The sequence below is a fragment of the Anguilla rostrata genome, chromosome 11, assembly GCF_018555375.3.
Source record: "Anguilla rostrata isolate EN2019 chromosome 11, ASM1855537v3, whole genome shotgun sequence".
Taxonomy (NCBI): Eukaryota; Metazoa; Chordata; class Actinopteri; order Anguilliformes; family Anguillidae; genus Anguilla; species Anguilla rostrata.
In genome coordinates, this window is record NC_057943.1 from 6,162,244 (window position 1) to 6,176,469 (window position 14,226).

The window sequence follows — 14,226 nt, forward strand, 5'->3', positions numbered from 1 at the left end:
CTGGATCACTGGAGAACTGAAAGGCTGTGCTGCTGACGCGATGTATAAAACGGTAGTTTAGCCGTCAAAACACAAATGATCATTTCAGGCCACCTCAATAGTTTCCTCCTACGTTTAGTGAAAACCGGTGCTTTGGAGGCTCGGTGATAGGGTAAAGCATAGTAGCCTATTTCTTGTGATTGAGTTGATTCTGGGTCACATCAGTAGTACCGTGTGTACCAGCTTTCAAATGGTTAGACAGCCTTTTCTGTCTGGTAAAAACTACAGGAAATACCGGTGCTATCAAATTTACTGTCAATCAAAAAACTGGAAGTTGATAATTCGACATGAACCCCTGATTTTGAAGAACAATTTTAAAAAAATTCAACCAGGGTAATTAAATATTATTTTTATTTTTCATCTTAATACATTTTAATAAAAATAATCTTCATTATTCAACCACTACTTCCCTGGTTTTTAATTCATTGGAAAAGAGGCATATTTTGACAGGGATCCTTAGAGGACAAAAATACACCTTTCTCCTCATCTGAATGAACTTAAACACTTTATGCAAAACAATCAAATGGTTTATCTTATATTTTAAATAGCCTTTCTCAGATAGATAGCCTAGATAATTTATTGTTCTTAGCGAGGACATTCTTTTTCACAGGTGCACTGTATGGTTATCATACCATCACATGTGAAAGAATTTTATCTGTGCTTGTCAGTCTCAGTCTGTAGATACAGTATGCGGTATGCTTTCCCTGATCTTTGGACTATTATAAGGAAATGTATTTTCTCCCTTGGATCACATTTTCTGTGTTCCAGAAAGGAAATAACTGCTTAATGTGGGGGTAAGTGTGAGAATATTAATTTTGTAGTTAACGGCTTAATATAACAATTGGACCTTAATATAACAGGTCCAGCTTTTTTTTCATCCCTTTCTTTTAAAAATAATTGTATTTTCATTTGCCAGATATAAATTATTTTAAAACTTTTGGCCATCGCTTGCTTGTTACTGCAGCCAACCAAAAGCAATGCCAGAAATTATTCAGGTGTACAACAGCTGTGGAAAGACAACGGCTCACCATTTTGCTAATCCACCGGCAAGCAACCAGCTAGCGATAAGCATACTGAGGTTGCTGACATACTATTTGCTATTTAGCAAAAGATATGTTTCAGGTATGTATGTCCTAACAGCAGTGAACGCTACGTAGATGGGATTCCTTTGTGTCGGTTGGTAGCTTGGATCAGATGCGCACGCAGACCCTCATATTTGTGGCCATTCATTTTTTTAATAGCTATCTCTGCTAATGTCTTTTTGCAGTGCATCATGGGAAAAAAAGACCCTCCAGGCCTTGACTTGTGCATGCCAGGCATTATTCTTGTGTTGTGTCAAATGCACACCTCATCTCTTTCCTCTGAAATGTCGATGCGCCTCCACATCTCTACAGTACATGAAAGGTGTTTTATTTTGCTTGAGGAGAGTTTCCAGGAAAGAACCGTCATTTGCCACTATATATTTTTCTTTTTCATCCCATTTCTGAAGATGAAATGCACGTTTCCTTTTCTACATTAAAGGCCTATCTGTCCATTACATGATGAGAGTATAATTTTTTTGGGCTGGCTTTTACAGGATTTGTGTTACTGGCATTCGGTTCATTAATGAAATTTGACACTTTCCTGTACTGCGTTTGCCTTTATCAATAGGAGAATCAATAGAAAATGGATAGGTTAGCATGCTGAGTATGTACCAAAGGTTTCATAAGAAAACACTTGTCTGTATCATTTACTGGTGTATTTTGGGAGGGGGGGGGGACCAGCCAAGCACGTGCATTTTAGCACTGAGCCGATACAGTGCGATAATATCAATGTGCCTGGGGGTTGAGACGCGTGCAGATCAAATGACTGACTCGGTTAAGAGCATCTGGTTAAATGCTGAGACAAAAAATTATCAATCGGGAAAATCTCCATTGCTTTCACTCCGTAGTTCAGTGGTCCCATATTAGGGTTTATGATCCATTAGCAGCTCACCAGATGGACAGAGGCAGTGGTGCAAAATTTTACAATTTATATGTGAGCCAGCTGCTGTCACTGAGTGGGGGAAAAAAAAATCAACCAGCCATTTTAGGGTTGAATGTGTAACATAATAATGTTTTTTTTAGCTGATTTAATTCGTTGTAGAAAGAAAAAAAACTATGAGCACGGCAAGCGTAAGAGAAGGGTTTCCTGAGCAACAGCCTCTGTTCAGCTCAGGCAGTTAGTATCCTGTAATTAAGCATTTACCTGTAGGCTTAAAGGACATAACATGTAGGTGATAGAGCATGTGTATAATACGAATTAATAGAGCGCTCAGGTGTTGAAGCAGATGTCTGGGTTAATAGGTCAGCTGACACTGGGGCCCCTCCCACCCCATCCCCCTGCCCCCCCCACCTTCCCCCCCGCCCCCAAGCAGCAATGCAGGGGATGTGCTTCAGCTCTTCCTACGCAGCATTAATATTTCACTCTTTTCTCGCTGTTGCAAATGCAGCAGTGCAGACACAAATCGGGAGATCTAGAGAGGGGGTGGGATTAGGGGGGTGTGGTTGTGGGGGTGGGGGATGGGTAAGGATGAAGGGGGTGGGGGGGGGGGTGGTGGTGGGAGAGAAGAAAAGGGAGAAAAAAAAACCTGAATGCAGGGCACAGAAAGCAGAGCAGAGACTTTATCCTTTAATAATGCAGCATCATTATTCATGGCTTGTAGAGTGGTGTGAGTATCAGGCTCTGTGGCATTGGAATGTAGCTCTGACATTATGTGGAGATGTGTGCTGGCCACAGCTTGCTGCTGTTTGCCATTATATCAGGGAACAGAGCTTTCAGCGCTTGCCCTGGTAATGTTCCCTTTATAGAGACAGCGTTGGTACAGGCTCTCTAGACCAAGCAGCGCCTTTTTCTCCTGTGTCATGTAAGGCCGTGACCAGCTGCTCCTGGAAAGCAGGTGTTTATCCCTACGGGCCCCCGATGCTGAGGAGGTATTGCTGTTGGGACAGGAGCCACAGTTTTCAGGCTCAAACCCGTCTTCTGTACTGGTGACCACGTCCTGGAATCTTACTGCAACTCCTGCCTCATAGGTGCATATATTGGCAATTCAGGGACACATAAACACAGAGAGACCGGCACATACAGTACGTTCGCATACACATGTATGTCTGTGCAGATATGCATATACACCAGTGGATAAAAACAGTGGATTCAGGAAGAACTTCAGGACCAATGGCCCAAATCACTGTTGCACCACACTCCCAAGCTTACACTGTCTGCAGAGGGAGCTGGACTGTGTGTGTGTCTCTGCGTGCGTGCGTGCGTGCGTGCGTGTGTGTGTATGTGTGTGTGTGTTTTTGTTTGCATACGTTTGTGTTCTCAGTGAAGGAGCAGGGACAAATATAGGCAGGGAATATACTAGAGAACACAGGCGTGTTAGTGTATTTATTGCCATATGCAAATGCATGGATAAGAGAGTGAGAATGAGAGGAGGGAAACTTGTGAAATCCAGCTTCCCATCTCTTAGGTGAAATACGGTAGTCCACTCCGGTCTTGGCTCTCCTTGTGGAGCAGGGCTGCAACAGAGGGATGCGGAGAAGGAGAGAGGAGAGGAGAGGAGAGCGATAGCTCGCTGCCGATCTGATCCTGCTCTCTTTCCACTCCCTGCCCCGTGTGCAGTGGAAGAGGTAGCTCATCTTTTTCTTTTCAGTCTTCCTCTCCTTTTACTGGAAATTCAGAACGACAGAAAAACAGTGATAAGGAATAACATTTCTCTACGGCATTTAAATCGGTTTGTGAAAGTAATCTTTTAAGTGGAAGGCATACTCTGTGTGATTCAATGTGTGTGTGTTTGTGTGATGGGTGTGTGTATGTGCTTGTGTGTGTGTTTGTGAATGGTGTGTGTGTGTGTGTGTATGGTGTGTGTGTTTGTGTAGATGGTTTTTAGGGTGTGTGTTTGTAGTTGAATGGTGTGGTGTATGGTGTGTGTTGTGATGTGGTGTGTATGGTGTGTGTTTGTGAAGGGTGTGTAGTTGTGTGGTGTTTGTGAATGTGTGTGTGTGTATGGTGTGTGTGTATGTATGGTGTGTGTGTGTTTGTGAATGGTGTGTGTGTGTGTATGGTGTGTGTGTTTGTGAATGGTGTGTGTATGTATGGTGTGTGTGTGTGTTTGTGAATGGTGTGTGTATGTATACATACTTCTACATATTCCCTGTACATATTTTGTAAAGAGTGTAGGTGCGTTCCTCCCTTTGCTCTTTGCCGCGGGTCCAGGCCGTTGGCCAGGAGACAGAGCCGGACTATGCTGAGGAACCGGAGCTCTGAGCTGCTGATGGCGGACAGAGACGTTCTGCTGGACCTGGACTACGCCGGGGAGCAGCACACGGCTGACTGCTACGGCAGCCTGCAGAACGGGGGGTTCATCCCGCCGCGATTCGTGAGTCTGCACCCGCCCCGCTCCCCGGTCTCCGCTTGTCTGCGCCCGCGATCGCAGTGATCGGTCGCGTTTACCGTCTGTGGGGCCAGTTTTTTGTTAAATGGAGTGTGTCCTCTGCTGCCACTGTTCAGTGGTATAAACATGCGTGTGTGTCTGTAATTTGTGGTATAGGACTGAGTGCACTCTTTTGTCTGTGAAATGTAAGTCACTTTGTTCGAAAGTGTCTACTAATTTAGTTAATTGTCAGTTATGTCTATATTATTGTGTGTTTGATGTCATGATGCTTTTTAATGCTGTGAAGTTCTGTTTATATATGCAAAGGCCATGTGAATCTTACATGTTAAACGCCTAGGATTCATTCTCAATCAACTGGCCTTCTCTTTTCCAAACACCAAGCATTCTGCATCATCAAATGCAATTGCTGTTGAATTTGCATTGGAGGTTCCAACACTTTATCGTCACAACCAAGTTTTGGTTTTAGCTTTATCGATTAATTTAGTTTTTTTCCATTTAAATTTGTACGTGTAATGCAGTTTATTTTTAGTTCACCCATGAATACACTACACTGCGCTTTCCACATGCCTGTTCTGTGTGTCGGAGGGCTTAAAATCTGTCGGGGTGATTGATGACTTATCAATACATTTTAATAGGCTGTTAGAAATTCTCAGTCGTGTTTGAAGATCATCCATCACACTTTCAGCTTGCCGCTGCTACTGCTGGTGATGATGACGAGGGGGAAGGTGATGACCCCATCTACGTCCACTGCGATAAGGGGGGTCGTCAGCCTTCGCGTCCCAAAGGGAACTGCTTCAGAGATGGGAAAACCAAAATAGGTGACAATTTAGCTAAATAATCTTAATAAAAACACATAATGGGGTGAAAAATGGTGACACGTATGGTATGATCATGAGCTTGAATACTAGCATTCCCATGTGAAAAAATAGCATACTCCGCATACTTATAGCATAATTATATAAACTTTCAAGTATTCTGAATTATAAAATAGTATTCTTCAGGTATAGTTCAGCATACTATTTTTTCACATGGGTTTGAATGAGTAATGCATGTCATTGAAGACTCATAATTATTATAATGAAATTGTTGTACTGACAACAACTGACAACTTCTCATTCAAGCTAATGATTATGAGGACTAATGGGCATTATGAGTGTTAGGCAGGAAGGAAGTGGGACACTGGACGTGAGCCGTTACAGAGATGTCCTTTTTCGGCAGACTTTGTGCTGGTGTGGGAGGTGCGGTCTCGCAGGAAGCGGCGGTCCCGGGCGCGAGGGCGGGGCGACGGGGCGGAGCAGGGCGAGGGCGCCCCCGAGGAGGCCAGCCGGTCCGAGCGGCGGAAGGCTCAGCAGGCGCGATGGCGGGACAGGTTCATCCACAACCTGCAGACGGCCGGGCTGCTCCTGGAGAAGGTCAGGCGGTAGCCGCGCGCGCACGCTAACCCTTATCACGGCGTATGAAGGCTTGGCGTTGTCATACGCGTTTAATTCCTTCTTGATTTATGTTTTTGGGGCATGCCGTGTTCCTTTGGGGCTGTGACTTCTTTCCCCTCCGTCGCTAGGAGGAGACTGTGAGCGTGAAGAAAACCATCCATTATATGAAGCTTAGCGCTCCGTGGGATGTGCTGGTCTACTACGCTGAGGAGCTGGCTCTTAGAGCACCCCTACAGGTCAGAGCTGGTACTGCACATGAAGATGAATGAGAGGCAGACACCAGGAAAATGAAGCTAAACGGTATGGTGTATTAGATCACTGGTTCTCAAACCTCTCCTCGGATTCTCCCAGCCGGATCCAGGAGTTTGATCAATTCCATCTCAAACACACCTGACGGGCTTGATTAGTTGTTATCAGGTGGGCTTGAGCTGGAACCCACCAAACACCTGGATTCGGCTGGGGGTACCCAAGGAGGGGCTTGGGAACCACTGTATTACAGGGAATCTCAGGAGTCAGCCATTTTGCTATACTTTCCTTGCATCCTTTTTGGAAGAACAATCGGTGCAACAGAAGGCAGATTTATCTGTTTACGGCAGTCGTGCCTGGAGCAGGTGCGAGCAAGTTAACGAGATGGAATCAAGCCACAGCTGTAGACCGATTTATACCAGTGGAATTTCAAGACTTTCCGTAATCTTTTATGTACAGCTGTTTCTGTTTTTTAACTACGCTTACTTGCCCGCGGGGTCTAATTGGTGCTGTCGGCTCATAATTTAATTTGATTGTGTACTCCCTGTCTCGTAGGCTCAACCTAATCCAGACATCAACACGTCAGATCAGGTCCTTCGGAAGCTCTGCATCCCGAACGTCATGGCGCAGTCCGTACCAAACAAGCCGGTGGACTACTACACCTGTGCCTTCCGCAAATCCAAGATGGAGAAGTGAGTCAGGCCTTCTCGCGCGTGCGTGCGGTCCACACGCGCTACAGGGGATGAGAGCATTAGCAGATTTATTTCCAGTTACGTTTATTCACTGGGCAGATATAACTTCCAGGGCCAAGACCAAGTGAAAATAACCAGGGAAACAACAAGCACTAGAACAGAATAGACAGCGACAATATTTAGTGTTAAGCTGATCAAACTCAGGCACTAAACAAGTGAAATGCACGTTTCGTGAACAAATTCTTGACGTAGTACTCTCAAGATTAATCAATATTACAAGAAACAGTGAAGAAGCTTAAATTAAATGATGCTATAAAGTTATATGCTTCTAACTGTACTGTGCTACATTATTTATACGGTGTATGTTTGTTTGTCTGTGCAGGTTCCTGGGCTCTGAGGACCATGAAAACTACTTTACTAACACACAGCGTCATCGCGTTGTGAGTAACACACACCACACACACACACACACACCGCACACACAGACACACACACAAAAATGCACCACACACACACACACACACACACACACAGACACACACACACACACACACAAATGCACCACACACACACACTCACACACACACACACACACAAATGCATACTCACACACAGACACACACACACAAAAATGCATCACACACACACACACTCACACTCACTCTCTCTCACACACACACACACACACACACACACACACTCACCGCTCGCTGTTTGTGTGTGACATCAGCGTTTTCTTTGCCGTCGGCAGGTGTACGAGATCCTGTCGCGCACGCCGTACGGCAAGCGGAAGCGGGCCGAAGTGGGCGTGGCCAGGCTGCTGAACGAAGGCGTGTTCACGGCGGTGTTCCCGCTGCACGAGGTCAGAGACACGCCCCCCCCCCCCCCACCGCGCTGACGCTCGCACGCGCTCAGTGCAGCGGCAGAGTTCTAAACCGCCGACTCGGGTTTTCTGACCCCATTCTCAGGGCTCCTTTGCGATCAAGGACAACGAGATCCCGCCGGACCAGCTGAACCAGCGGCAGGTCCTGTTCCATTACTGGGCCCGCTGGTCCCGCTGGTACAAGTACCAGCCCCTGGACCACATCCGCGAGTACTTCGGCGAAAAGATCGCCATTTACTTCGCCTGGCTGGGTAAGCAGGCCGTCAGAGTGATGCTCTGGTGAAGGCGGTAATGCCGAAACGCATCAGCGTTGTTCTAATGCGTGCCTAATAATAAATAGTCAAAAGTAAGGAATCTGTATTTTTTTTCCATTATTTTTGGATGTGCTACCTCACTCATGTTCATGAGTTGTTTGATCAGTTGATGTATATTTGGGCTCAGCACTCTTCATTTTGCTGGTTGATGCGCACTTTTTCCTATCTCCAATAAGCAGGTCATCTCTTTGTTTGTCAGTGGGCAAGAAGAGAATAATCACAATGAAATGTGAGGCACATAACACATAATTAAATTATATTATTATAGCAATAAATAAGAAATAAATAAAAAACGCTCTTGTGAGGTGCAAACTAGGATGCTCTGAATTCTATAGTTCATGTTCTGTGACTACTGGGATGTTTTATTTTGGACTTGTTGGCCGTGGCCTATGTGTCTGCGTGTGTCTGATTCCGTCTCTCTCTCTCTCTCTCTGTCTCTCTCTCTCTCTCGCTGCAAACCCGCAGGATTCTACACCGCTTGGCTCCTCCCCGCTGCAGTGGTCGGAACTTTTGTGTTTGTGTCAGGAATCATGACGATGGGGAGCAACACTCCTGCGTGAGTCACCACCTCCGCCCCCCTACCCCCTGCCCCCGGCCCCCCATTCTCTGTGTAATTCCCATCATGTGTCTTAATGCCCCCCCACTCCCCCCCCCTCCCCTGCCGTGGGCGGATCTATTACGTTTATCGGCGTTAGCGGGCCTGTTTTACCTGTGGCACTCTGTGTCCCTTCCACACTGCGGGAAGGCGGTCCGTCCTCTCCCGCTTCGCCTCCTATCCGTTGCCATGGAAACTGCCAGGCCGGCCCTCCCTGGGGGAATCTTTGGCGAAGGGTTGGGGGTGTTTGCTACGAATTTATCGCGGAACAGACAGACAGAGAGAGAGAGAGAGAGAGAGAGAGAGATAAAAAGATAAAATAACAGAAGTAGGTGGATTGAAACAATTAGGTCCATATGCAAATGGGAATGACTACTCATTAATAGTTCAATTAATGCTATAGCACTGTGTGAGGATACTTTAGTGGCTGTAAGTATGCTAAAGCTGCATGTCTCTTACCTGTTGCTAGATACATTAAAAAAACTGCTGTGCAAGCACACGTAATTGTGTGTGTGTGAGTGTGTGTGTGTGTGTGTGAATGTGTGTGTGTGTGTGCGTGGGTCAGTATACCCAAAGGATGTTATCAGAGGGTGTGTTCATTTTCGCACTCCATCAATTCACCCTCTGGAAAATAAATGGCTTGTAAAATAGACCAGGCAGCGGGTTAATTATGATCTTTTCTTCGTATCCTCTTCCCTTCGCTCTCGCGTATACTTTCTCATCACTCACTACCTCTCCTCCCTGAATTTATCTGCATTATGCTTCTCTTTGTCTTCACCTGTCTGTCTCTCTGGCTGTCTGTGTGGCCTCTTCACCTGTCTGTCTGTGTGACCTCTTCACCTGTCTGTCTGCCTGTCTGTCTGTGTGGCCTCTTCACCTGCCTGTCTGTCTGTGTGACCTCTTCACCTGTCTGTCTGTCTGTATGGCCTCTTCACCTGTCTGTCTGTGTGACCTCTTCACCTGTCTGCCTGTCTGTCTGTTTGTCTGTATGGCCTCTTCACCTGTCTGTCTGTGTGACCTCTTCACCTGCCTGTCTGTCTGTCTGTCTGTATGGCCTCTTCACCTGTCTGTCTGTGTGACCTCTTCACCTGCCTGTCTGTCTGTCTGTCTGTATGACCTCTTCACCTGTCTGTCTGTCTTCTCCCGGCACCTCTGTCTTGGTCTCGGCCCAATCCCGTTTTTTTCCGTCGTGTTTATGCCCCGTCGCAGGAAGGACATCTGCACCAGCGGCGGGCACTACCTCATGTGCCCGCTCTGTAACACCTGCAGCGTGTGGAACATCTCCGACATCTGCCCCATGGCAAAGGTACGCTGGGCACTGTGGGCCTTTCAACCCTTTAAAGGTGTGAGATCACAAACGTGTGATTATAATGTTCTTAACTGAACATTCCAATGCTGATGTAACAATCACTCCTGGTAACTGAAAACGGCAGAGTTCTAGAACACTAAGTCCTATATTAATGAGAAGGTAGAAGGGTCCAATGCTAAAGAGAAGGTAGAGGAGTCCTGTATTAGTGAGAAGGTAGTGGAGTCCTACATTAACTGGAAGGTGGAGTCCTATATTTCTTGCTCTCTTCACTCTCCATTTCTCCCCTCTCCGCGTCCCTGCGTCCCTGCTTCCCTGCGTGCAGCTGGGGTACCTGTTTGACCACCCGGGCACGGTCTTCTTCAGCGTCTTCATGTCCTTCTGGGCCGTGACCTTCCTGGAGTACTGGAAGCGCAAGAACGCCACGCTGGCGCACCACTGGGACTGCATGGACTTCCACGAGGAAGAGGTTCGGACCCTGCATGGGCATGGGAATGCTGGGGAAGAGGTTCAGACCCTGCGTGGGCTTGGGAAGACTGAGGGAGAGGGTTAGAGGAAAAGGAAGAGCTTCAGACCCTGCGTGGGCATGGGAACGTTGAGGAAGAGGTTCAGAGCCTGCATGGGCATGGGAACGCTGAGGAAGAGGTTCAGAGCCTGCATGGGCATGGGTACGTTGAGGAAGAGGTTCAGATCCTGCGTGGGCTTGGGAAGACTGAGGGAGAGGGTTAGAGGAAGAGGAAGAGCTTTAGACCCCTGCATGGGCATGGGAATTCTCGGTTCTCTTCTGACACACACACCCCAGTTAGGATCCCCCCCAGTCAGAGAGAGGTATAGAGGCCCTGGAGCAAACAGGTGACCACATCACCAGGACCTTTGCTGTCTCTCAGGGACTGGAGCTCTCCTGTATTTTCACTGCCCTGTTTGCAATTTTTCCCTTTTGAAGTCAGGTGTGAATAGCTTTTTATCTTTGATGAAATATGTATGGATTGCAGTAAAACATATTATTTTATCATTACTGTTATTTTCTATGTTTGTTTATGTTCAATTACTTTTTACTTGTGGCTCTATTTTTTGTGAATCTTTGTTGGTCATCAGGCAGTTGTTGTGCAAGTGGAGTTGTTGTGCATGAGGAGTGTACTTAGAGTTCATGGAACTTTTATGCAAATTTAACATGATAAGTTGATAGTAGTAGATTATTTGAACATGCATCAAAGCTTTCATGTGAAAGTAATGAATCCTTATCCCTGTATTACATTACATTACATTACAGGCATTTAGCAGACGCTCTTATCCAGAGCGACGTACAACAAGTGCATTAGTTCAAGGTGCAGAGGTGCAAAAGAAACACACTAGAGTGAAGTAAAGATCGTAGTGCCAGAAGTGACCACAGATCAGGACTCCAACCCTGTAGAGTAACCTGTTCAGCAAACAACAATCCTGCCAAGTACAAACTAGCACTGAAATCACATTTGCCTAATCAGAATCAGACAAAAACAAAAACAATCCTGCCAAATAAAAACTAACGTAATCGTATTAGCCTAACTAGGTAACTGTAGCCTAACTTTATGTTTTATTAATGTAAAAAGAGGCAGATATACCACGTGGCACATGTAGCTGAGTGCAGATATGAACGTTAAAGTGAATATCTTTAAAACGTGACCGTCTTTTCCCTCTTCGCCCCCCTCGTCCCTTCCAGGAGCGGCCGCGCCCGGAGTTCGCCGCCATGGCCCCGGCCATGGAGCACAACCCGGTGACGGGGGTGAAGGAGCCCTACTTCCCCAAAAAGGACCGGATGTCTCGCATGCTGACCGGCTCCATGGTCATCGTGATAATGGTGAGACTGACGCGAACAGGCGCTCGGGTCGATAACTGGCAGAACCCGATGTTTGTGTTACTCACAGGCGTAACACTTTGTGACAGTTGGTAGTGGAATTCTGTACGCTTCATCAGGAAGCTTGTTAGTTAATATGCAGTTTCTTAGTAATGTGTTAGAACGGTACATTCTCTTAATAATGCAGCATTTTGTGACAAATATTTACATCAAATTTGCATTTAAACAGACTCGGTTATCGAAGGGACAGGCTTGAATGAGTACATTTGAAGCATCTGAATGTTTTGTGTTTAAGAGAAAAGGCTTTGTAGTAAAGGTTTGCCAGTACCCGATGCTGTTGTAGCTAGTGCTGTGATGTAGTCTGCCTTCCTCCCCCAAACCCTGTGCTCATTGGCTCTCCACTCTCTGCTCCTCCCAGCTGTGCGTGGTGATGATCTTCCTGGTGACGGTCATCATGTACCGCGGAATCGTCAGCGTCATGATGTTCCACACCGGGAGCTCCATGCTACGCACTCAGGTACGTCTCACCTTGTCACAAAACATCTGCCCGTAGCCTCTGGTCTGAGCCAGCTGTAGGATTTTGGTGGCCCTAAACAACAAGGTTTTTGGGTGGGGGGTGACAGATGCAATCATAGGCCACAGGAAGCGATCACTGGAGACACGTAAATAACTACACTGTACAATGAAAACACATAATTAACTACACTGTACAAACATTTCATTTTTTCACTTGAATTGTGTGGCCCAGGGATGGTTGTAGCCCTAAACGGCTGCATAGGCTGTTTATACCAGCGGTCTGTCTCCGAGCTCGACCCTTCCAGTTCATCGTTTGTACATTGTCCGTGTTCCATTCCTTTAATGGACCTGACTGGCTGCCTCCCAACTGTCGACCTCAGCCTGCCTGTTGCTGACCACTGGCTGCTCTGCTGACTCTCTCTCCTCTTCCCTCTCCCTCTCTTCCTTCTCTCTCTCCCCTCTCTCCCCTCTTTTCTCTCTTCCCTCTCCTGCTCTCCCCTCTTCCCTCTCTTCCCTCTCTCCCCTCTCTCCCCCTCTCCCCCTCTCCTGCTCTCCCCTCTTCCCTCTCTCCCCTCTCTCCACCCTCTCCCCGGTTTTTTGGGGGGTGTTCCTCAGGCGGGGAACATCGCCAACATCTCCAGCAGCATGGTGAACCTGGCACTCATCCTCCTCATGGGGCAGGTCTACACCGCGCTGGCCGAGCGGCTCACCAAGTGGGGTAAGCCGGGGGGGTCCCCCACCACCGCCGGCGTGCCCGGATTTGTGTTACCACAGAATGGACAAAATGGAGGTCTTGGGTTCCGTCGAGCATAAAGCGTGTACACGTACATTAGTGTGCAAGATTCAGTCATTAAATGAACGCAGTTTTCTGCTGTGCATGCAATATTTTCACGGTTTTGAAACAGATTTTTCTAAATTATCCATTCTCCAGAAACCCAAGTCCTAAATGACTCTAGATTCTAGATTAAGTTGAATGTAAAATGAAGGCTGTTGTTCTTTAATAACAGAAAGTAATGCTGTTATTCTTCTTGGTAACTGTATGAAATGTAAAAAAAATATTTTTTTTAGCTAAACAGACTGTTGTACGCTTTTGGGAGCAGGTGTTATAAGCTGTGCTTTAGAGCAGGTAGGGAGGGCTTTTGTGCGCTATTGCTGTTTGTCAGGCTGGGGGGGGGGCTGCAGGTGAGGGGGGATTTGTGTGTACTGTGTGTGTCAGGCTGGGGGGGGCTGCAGGTAGGGGGTTTTTTGTGTCTACTGCGTGTGTCAGGCTGGGGGGCCTGCAGGTGGGGGGGGGTTGTTTGTGTGTTACTGCAGTGTGTCAGGCTGGGGGGTCTCCAGGTGGGGGGGGGTTGTTTGTGTGTTACTGCAGTGTGTCAAGCTGGGGAGGTCTGCAGGTGGGGGGGGGGTGTTTGTGTGCTGTTGTGCTGTATCGGGCTGGGGGGGGTCTGCAGGTGGGGGGGGGGGGTGTTTGTGTGCTGTTGTGCTGTATCGGACTGGGGGGGGGGACTCTGCACGCAGCAGTGAGAGTTACGGCCATTTTAATTCCTCATGGATTTCCTGCCGTCCCCCTTCACTATAGGGCTGGCTATGGGGGGGGGAGGGGGGGGATTTCTAATGGCTCAGGCGCAGCCGCAGATATGGGGGGGGAGGGGGGCACAACTGGGACACATTGTACCGGGCTCGGGCCCCTGGGTGGGGGAGGGGCTCACAATATGGGTTGTGACTATTTTTATTTGTTACAAAATATATTGGGGGGTATAGTTTTCCAGGGCCTGAGAATTCACAGCTGCCCCCCAGGGCCCAGGTGAGACTCAGAGTCCTGGAATTAAACTCTAAATCATTGGGCCTGTATGCTGCTCTCTGTGGGTCTCTTGGTAGCCTTACACTTTCCCTTCCAATTCCTTCTTTATTTTTTTACACACACTGTTGTAAAAAAAAACAAAAAAAAACAAAAAAGAAA

General features: G+C 47.2%; 1 protein-coding gene across 4 annotated transcripts in view; it reads left to right on the plus strand.

The window, feature by feature from the left end:
• The window catches only part of ano11 (anoctamin 11), a 29,347-nt gene that overhangs the window by 786 nt on the left and 14,335 nt on the right, over positions 1 to 14,226 (plus strand). For 2 of the 4 annotated variants that reach the window (XM_064300737.1, XM_064300740.1), the window contains exons 2-16: positions 3,527 to 3,686; positions 4,230 to 4,435; positions 5,136 to 5,268; positions 5,669 to 5,862; positions 6,012 to 6,119; positions 6,685 to 6,821; positions 7,204 to 7,261; positions 7,573 to 7,683; positions 7,790 to 7,955; positions 8,484 to 8,574; positions 9,823 to 9,919; positions 10,245 to 10,388; positions 11,616 to 11,753; positions 12,169 to 12,267; positions 12,882 to 12,984. In XM_064300737.1, coding sequence (XP_064156807.1) covers positions 4,301 to 4,435; positions 5,136 to 5,268; positions 5,669 to 5,862; positions 6,012 to 6,119; positions 6,685 to 6,821; positions 7,204 to 7,261; positions 7,573 to 7,683; positions 7,790 to 7,955; positions 8,484 to 8,574; positions 9,823 to 9,919; positions 10,245 to 10,388; positions 11,616 to 11,753; positions 12,169 to 12,267; positions 12,882 to 12,984 — 1,714 coding nt within the window. In that variant the 5' untranslated portion in view covers positions 3,527 to 3,686; positions 4,230 to 4,300. Of the gene's footprint in view, positions 1 to 3,212; positions 3,687 to 4,229; positions 4,436 to 5,135; positions 5,269 to 5,668; positions 5,863 to 6,011; positions 6,120 to 6,684; positions 6,822 to 7,203; positions 7,262 to 7,572; positions 7,684 to 7,789; positions 7,956 to 8,483; positions 8,575 to 9,822; positions 9,920 to 10,244; positions 10,389 to 11,615; positions 11,754 to 12,168; positions 12,268 to 12,881; positions 12,985 to 14,226 lie in introns of those variants that run through there. The other 2 variants (XM_064300739.1, XM_064300738.1) reach the window with 2 other exon arrangements.